This window comes from Echiichthys vipera (assembly GCF_963691815.1).
Source record: "Echiichthys vipera genome assembly, chromosome: 22".
Taxonomy (NCBI): domain Eukaryota; kingdom Metazoa; phylum Chordata; class Actinopteri; order Perciformes; family Trachinidae; genus Echiichthys; species Echiichthys vipera.
This window is the reverse complement of record NC_139847.1, coordinates 15,243,759-15,252,116: the sequence shown is the minus strand read 5'-3', so window position 1 is coordinate 15,252,116 and position 8,358 is coordinate 15,243,759. Positions and strand designations below refer to the sequence as shown.

General features: G+C 39.1%; 1 protein-coding gene across 1 annotated transcript; it reads left to right on the top strand.

Annotated features, from left to right (window-relative positions):
• Window positions 1–5,160: 5,160 nt before the first annotated feature.
• Window positions 5,161–7,730, top strand: LOC310964412 (calcium-binding protein 2-like; the record flags this gene model as incomplete). Its single annotated transcript, XM_083937532.1, has 7 exons — window positions 5,161–5,222; window positions 5,494–5,620; window positions 6,582–6,612; window positions 6,878–7,021; window positions 7,106–7,215; window positions 7,422–7,569; window positions 7,702–7,730. 7 exons carry the CDS (start codon window positions 5,161–5,163, stop codon window positions 7,728–7,730), a joined length of 651 nt encoding a protein of 216 aa, XP_083793658.1.
• Window positions 7,731–8,358: the final 628 nt, after the last annotated feature.

Genomic DNA, 8,358 nt, shown 5'->3' with positions numbered 1-8,358 from the left:
AGCTCTTAAAATAGTCAGCACATTGTATACAAGTTTAAAACAAAGCATATCAAAATATTAGTAAAATTATCTGACTATTAAGTGATTCATGCAAAACACTACTCGTGCTCCAAATGAATACAAATGTAATTAACGGAGGTGTGTAAAAAAAAAAAAAAAAAAAAAACCACCAAAGTTGGATGGATGGATGATATTCAACATTCAGAGAGGGCGCACCGTTCCTGGAGATACTGCAATACCAGGTCGATGAATGTACAGTATTTCCCACTTTGAAATGTCAGCAGACTGGAAAACAACAGCAGCGCAAATTATGCAGATTATTTCACCTCTTGGAAAATTAACTTCCGAGGCGAATAATCCGACTGAATTGACAGTTCATGGTTGGTGTTCCCAATTCTCAGATTCACGTGTTCAAAGATGGTTTGTTAAATTGTTTGTAAGAGGCTCCACTCCTAATGGTAAAAACAAAACTGAAACTTACCAGAGATCCTTTATTAGTTTGTTTGAGAAGATGATTCACTCCTACAAAAAAAACAGTAAAACAGAATTAAACAAACTGAAATTCTTTCTTGATTTTGTTGTGCTTGAAACCATAAAGGGATTTAGGCTGTTTCTATTGGGGAAAATTATTTGGACCTTTAGGACAATTATTTAAAAGACATTTTATGATGTTGAGTGTAGCTCATTGTGCAACACACTGATTTAAACTAACTTTGCATTGTGCGTCTAAATATTTCTTGCAACGTTGTAAACCTAGGGGAAACACTGTACAGTGTAATGAAGCTAAACAACACAATCAGGTAAGGCCTGTTTGAGGATCTACCATGAAAACAACGTTTTCCTATTTTTTCTCACGTGGAAAGGACAGTGAACGCAGTACTTTTCCTTTTAGAATCTCATTGTCTCCCTCAACAGTTACTGGTTTTATTCAATTTACAGTCACATGCATAAAACAAGTATCCACTAATGATATTACACACACTGTTTACAAGTTTAAAACAAACGAAATCAATTAATTAGGAAAAAAAACTATCTGGCTATTAAATTATTTATGCAAGTCACTATCAGTGCTATAAATAAATGCAAATGTAATTAAAAGGAGTGTATCAAATAATGACAAACCACCAAAGTATGTTGGATGATATTCAACATTCAGAGAGGGTGCACCACTCCTGGAGATACTGCAACACCAGGTCAATGCTTGGGGACGGAGCAAACCCCTGTTCCATCTCCCTGCTCCAAAAATCAATTTAATATATGGTCCCCGGGTAGGGGACGTATCAGATATTAAACTGATAAGAACAGATACTACACTTGATCTTAGCCAAAAGGCCAAGAAGCAGTAATACCCACTGATCAGTGGTAAAGTAGTGATTGGCCACACAGCTACTCTCACTGACGGGTCTCAAACCTGAAACAACTGTTTGGGACAATCTGGGAAATAAGAGACAAGTACAAATCACACCAGACCAGGAAAACCACACAGAATGGAAGCCTACTTTAACTAGAAATATATTAATAGGCTCGTCGACTCTTCCTGGTTACATTGGGACTTATACTATTCTGTGCCTATCCCATCATGCAATGCTGTATCTCCGTCACATAAGATCAACTAAAATCCCCAGTTGTATTTATTTGCCTCCAACAAATAAAGCAGCAAGTTCAAATGAGCTGAAAATAAATAATTTTGTAATCAGAAGTTGTTTGATCCACATTTGTAACTCAGAGACAAGATTTAATTCTAAAAACACAAGTTTGTTTTCTCCCATTACAACCACTTCCTGTTTGTTGCTGCTTTAGGCCAACAGCCCTCGCTGCTACTGCAGTGCCACCTATTGGTGTGGAGGGTGAACTATGGTGTTGTAAAAACATAGGCAGCTCTGTCACTCTCTGTCTGTAACTAACAACATGAATAAATAACTTAGATAGCAACAGAAGATTAAGTTGATATGTGTTAACAGTATTTGCCCTTTTGAAATGGCAGCAGAAATCAGACTGGAAAACAACAGTAGCACAAATTATGCAGATTATTTTACCTTTAGAAAATTAACAACCAAGGCAAATAATCCAACTGAATTAACAGTTAATCTAAAAACTACACTGTAATGAATCCAAACAACACAATCAGATAAGGCCTGTTTGAGCATCTACCATCGAAACAACAACGTTTTCCTATTTTTTCTCACGTGGAAAGGACAGTGAACGCAGCACTTTTCCTTCCCTCAACAGTTACTGGTTTGATTCAATTTACAGTCACATCCATAAAACAAGTGTCCACTCAGCAGCCTCAGCTCTTAGAATATTAAGCACATTGTAAACAAGTTTAAAACAAACCAAATCATAATATTAAGAAGAATTATTTAGTTATTAAGTGACTTATGCAAAACACTATTAGTGCTGCAAATGAATGCAAATGTAGTTAACAGAAGTGTAACAAAAGACAAATTTAGATGGATGAGATGATATTCAACATTAAGAGAGGATGCACCGTTTCTGGAGACACTGCAATACCAGGTCGATGCGTGGAGTGGACGGAGCAAGCCCCTGTTCCATCTCCCTGCTCCAAAAATCAATTTAATATATGGTCCCCGGGTAGGGGACGTATCAGATATTAAACTGATAAGAACAGATACTACACTTGATCTTAGCCAAAAGGCCGAGAAGCGATAGTTCCTACAGGTCAGTGGTAAAGTGGTGATTGGCCACACAGCTACTCTCACTGACGGGTCTCAAACCTGAAACAACTGTCTGGGACAGTCTGAGAAATAAGAGACAACTACAAATCACACCAGACCAGGAAAACCACACAGAATGGAAGCCTACTTTAACTAGAAAGAAACAAATGTGGCTCGTCGACTCTTCCTGGTCACGTATAGTCCGAAAGGAATTACAAAAACAACGCTATAACACAAACATCTGTGTATATTTAATTAATGTTAACATTTAAAAAGATGATAATGACAAGAGTGCTCCGAGTGTTAAAAAATAATGTGCTTATTTGTTTACGCTGCTCTACAGTCAACAAGCTATTAATAAGGAGTGGGATCACAGCCTGTGTGAGCCTTCACTGCCGATGACAGAAAAACAAAACCTCTGCCAAACACAACAATACAACTAAATACGGCGACGCTGCCAAAGAGCTTTTAAGGTGAGCACCCAAGTCGTTTGGCCCCATCGGGTGGAGAATCAGTTTAACTACACATTATTGCCAACTTTAGCCACCTCTTTCCTGAAAAGTAATGTTCTTCAACTGCAACCATATCCACACAAATGCTTTTAAATAACCTACTTTATTAATAAGCTACAAGAGTGTGTTTATATTTTTTCCAGGCAGCAAACTCACCTGTTAAGAAGAAAGTTGACATGCGCCATTACTTGCTAACAGCCGCTAACAACCGCTAACGGCTCGCCCGCTAAACTCCAAAAAGTTGTCTCCAAAAGTCACGTCACGGCCACTCCTGCTGCAGTACACGACGTATTCCACGACGGTCTTTATAAATACACTACATAGTGCTAATGCTAATAATTACATGCTAATAATTGTACTAATATGATTAAGCTAGCATTAGCCACAGCAGGTAAGGACGAGCGGAGACGTGCCGCAGCCCCGCTGGCGTGCCAAAACTTGATATCCGTCCGCGGGAACGTTTTGCCCTATAACCAATTATTACTTTTCCCCTCACTTTCCTTAATGCGTTCACAGCTTCTACCTTGTTACTGAAGGGTTATTTGTGGCTGAAGTTGTGGCTATTTCATTTATGAGGCGTATACTGATAGCAGATACAACCAATAACCATCTGCCCAAAAGTAAGCTGTGATTTACAGGTGTATAGGATCATTTTTTGGCGGATGATCACAACAACAAACTGTAAATGAACTGGGAGTGGAGGTTAAAGGACATATTACAAAATAAAAATAAGTTAGATATAGTTCACTAGTCTATGATAAATTATCAAGCTACATTGGGAGCTGGTGGAGGTGATGAGCCAGTAAACAATAATAATAATCACTATTTGCCCTCCGGGTTCTCCGGTTTCCTCCCACAATCCAAAAGACATGCACTGTTAGGTTCATTGATGACTCTAAAATTGCCCGTAGGTGTTATCGGTTGTCTGTCTCTGTTTGTCTCTATTTGACCTGCGATAGACTGGCGTCCTGTGTACCCCGCCTCACGGCAGTAGTCAGCTTGGATCAGCTCCAGCCCCCTGGGACCGACAGGGACAAGCGGTTGAAGATTAATGAATGAATGAATATTTGCCCAAAATCTGCCCTAGTACTACATAGCAATTCTTTTCAATCAAGTTGTGGGATCACCACTGGATCTAAAAAGAAAAAATGGCCAGGATGTATTCACTGTAAAGTGCCATTAGGTTTTACATCACAGCTGGATGAAATGCATGTATTGTCAGTAAAGGATATATGCGATCAAATGTTGCATTTGCATTTAAAACGATCAGTCTGCCATTGTTACCATGTTGGTTCAGTAGTCCTCACAATGACTGTCCCAACACTGAATGAATAATGTCGTCACCATGCAGCCCAGAAACATTAGAAAACATGGTCTCCCTGCAGAACCGAGAGCAACTCTGCAAGGGCCAATTTGAAACCTTCATAACATTTGGAGCCTCATTGCAATTGCATGAGCCGCCACATAAAGACACTCAAATCTGAGGCTTGAACCGGGGAGGAAACTGACCTCTGGCAGGCCAAATCAGCTGCCGCTCCACGTTTTGCTTTCTAATCGTTGCTTGCATGTTTAGCCAATTACCTGTTAAGCCTCTGCGACTCAGGAAGGTCAAGATGAGAAGGAAAAACAGAACGGACAGGATAGTCTGCAGACATTCACTACACAAGCGGACTACTGCTATACTACACAAGGCCGAGGAGGGCTTGACTCTTTCTTTTCTTCTCTCACCATTTAGGAGAGGGAATTAAGGTAAGCAAATGGCAGTGAGGTAACTGGACTCGTGTTTCGTAAACATGATTTGGATCATCTTGCAACCTTTCCTTTTACATCTCATAAAGCATGTCTTAAAATATTTCTTCAGCACGTCCAAGCCTGCATGTAAATACTGTGTCTAACACACGCTGGTTTTTGGAGGGGAGTGAACGTTACCATTGGATACACAATGTAGACTCATGTCTCTGTTTGTCCACAGCATGTCCAAGTCTGGAGAGAGGACACCCTCTACAACTTCTGCTGACTCAGCTGCAATAGATAGGTACGTTTACATGTACACTACACAGTATTTGTGCTCTCTTTGTGCAGACAACAGAGTTTTTGGAGATGCAGCCATCTTTTGCAGAGCTCCAAAGTAATCTTTAGTTGACCAACCAGCCAATAAATAACCAGGAAAAATCCAGTTTGGCCTTTCTGGTCTGTATTGATGCCAACTCTGCTGATAGGTATTGAGAAAAGTTTTGACTGTATAATCTTAATTAATATTTAATGCTTTTTTTTGTTGCTTTTTATTGTTTGATTTTTCCGTGCAGTAGCAAAGATGTTTCTCCATCGGGCTCAGTCTCTGAAACACCCAAGAAATCATCAAAGAAGTCCAAGAAAACCACTGAGAGCATGACCAAAGTCTACAACTCTGTACTCAACAGCGTTTTTGGGGCGGTGAGTAGCCGACACACCCCCACATACTGTGATTGAAATATTTACGGGTGAACTTGATGGTCTTTTTCTTGGTTGCTGCTTTGACTTATTCCACGAGACACTGTTGAAGCAGATAAGTTATAACGATTTACGTTCAACGCCAGTTTCCCTAATCCTGACTCTTTTATTCAATTAAAAAATATCCTCAGTGACAACTTAAGGTAACTTGATTGTTTTAATAATGGGCTGAGAAAGGCTTGAGGATTATATACAAACCTATAATTATATAACTGAGATCTCCACATTGGAGGCTCCTTTCCAGTTAAAAGTATAGAATGTCAGGCATTAAAACATCAGAGTCAGAAGTGAGGTGGAGGTCAGGCAGTGTGCTCACACTTTTGTGGCTGATCTTTCTTCGAGCTGCCATCACTAAGCTCGGTGTGGCTGCGGTCTTAGATGAGGCTTACTGTCACACTTCATTAGGGTTATCCAAATGAGGAGCATTGCCCAACACCTGATTCAACTTGAGCGTAATTACATTTTCCGTTGTACATGTGCACATATAGAAACACAATATCATACCTGGGAACTGCCCTCTGTTTTCATATATGTACTTTTAGTTATGTGGTTCGATTTCTATTGTAGTAATCCCCTTTACCTTATTATCTTTTCTTAGTGTCTCTTTACCATATGCACGTCATTTTATATTTTTATATTTTTTGTTCTGTCAAACATATTTGATTCTACTGTGGACTTGACCCTGTGTTAAACCTATATGAATTAATAGGAAACTTGAACATCAGTTTTGTTATGTCCCCTTTACATGCATAATCTTAATACGCATGCTTATGAATGAAACATTTTCTGGGTATTTTGGTAGTATTTGCAGTTCACATTTATCTTCCCTTATCTTTATTATAAAAAAATCTTATGAATATAATAGATTAACATTTCAACATGTGTTTTATGACTGTTTTTGCAGGAGAGAGAATTAGCTCAGGCTGAGTTGGACGGTAAGTGGAACTGCTATCACTGTCATGTAAATAGTTCCAACACCCTGTTTCCGTTTGGTATCAACGTGCGTTCTGAGCGATCGGATCACAAGTGGACAGCTCTCAGTCTGTGTGTTCACACCTGGCAGCAGCGTCCACTAGTCAAAGTGAAGTTAACCTTTAGTCCTCCTCCTAAGAAAGCCTAAAACCCTCCATTATTATTTGATCCGATAAACCACTTCCGGAGCTGTTCTAATGTCTTTGTGACCGCTTACTTTTCTTACAGAATTACAAGAAGCCTTCAAAGAGTTTGACTATGATCAAGACGGATACCTGAACTACAAGGATGTGGCTGAATGCATGAGGACCATGGGATACATGCCCACAGAAATGGAGCTGCTGGAGATAGTGCAACAGATCAAGATGAGAAGTGAGCTTATAAGAGAGACTCTTTAAAAACATAGAGAAAACAAGCACACAATGACAATTAAACATGCATCTCTGCTCTCCACAGTGGGTGGCTTAATGGACTTTGAGGACTTTACAGAACTGATGGGACCCAGGATGATGGGAGAGACTGCTCACATGCTGGGACTCAAAGAGCTCCAGTCGGCCTTTGTACAGGTGAGTCGATTGAAAACAATCAATGTTGCATTCGGGTGCATCTCTATGAATGAATGCAAAGATAGTATTAATATTTGGATACATTCTAACAAATGGAAAGGTTTTTTTTTTTTACCACTGTGACTTAGGGAAACCTCCAAAGTAAAACCACTTTTTTGTTTAGCTAGTTGTCAACTCATTTTCATGCATTTGTGTTTTAAAAACAGTTTGACCTTGATGGAGATGGAAAGATCAACCAGGATGAGATGAAGGAGGCGATCAAGTCGATGCTGGGGGAGAAGCTGAAGAAAGGGGAACTGGAGGAGATCCTAAAGGAGCTGGACATTAACGCAGATGGAAGCATTGATTTCGAAGGTGAGAAATATGCGTCTTTCACATCATCACAGTTTATGCATGTACGCTTAACATCATCATCTGTTTGCTGTTTAGTCAGCTAGCTCAGCACTGACTCAACTTGCTCTGTCTTGTCTTCTCTTTCCTCTGCAGAGTTTGTGATGATGCTCTCCATTCGCTAGCTGCTGTCACCACTGACAAGGACAGGACACAGTAACGCTTCTGAATCATTCCATAGATAGTTAACACAACTACAACTCAATACTGATGTTTGTAATGTAGTTAAAGACATCTACAGCATGTGTGCCTAAATGTAATAACTGTACTGTATGAATGATTATTTGTTAAAGGAGAGGGAACTTTTTTTGATTGGCTCTATTTCATCAAATACGCTGCATGCTTTTGGATACGTGAATGTTTTGCAGTGATATAACATGTAAATAAGACTGAGATGTTTTACTATTTTAATAAATAAATGAAAAAATGATGTGTTTTTAAAACATGCCTCTCAATTAAACAGCAAGACACTATTGTAACATACAATATAATAAGTACTGGTCCCGTTTAAACCTCTCAAACAGACTTTATTCCAAAAACAAGTCTTTTATTATCTCCAGCTCATTACCAAACAACAAAATGGAAATGATAAAAGAAATAATAATCTTCTAGAGAATATAAGTTAAATATAAATTAAATTCACTTGTCAATTGTTAACATCAATGCAGCTTTGAGCTTTGTCAGGTCTACTGTCTTCGGAAATTGGAGAAGCATTTGCAGAACCATTGTACAGGTGTGTCAGCAAAAAAAAAA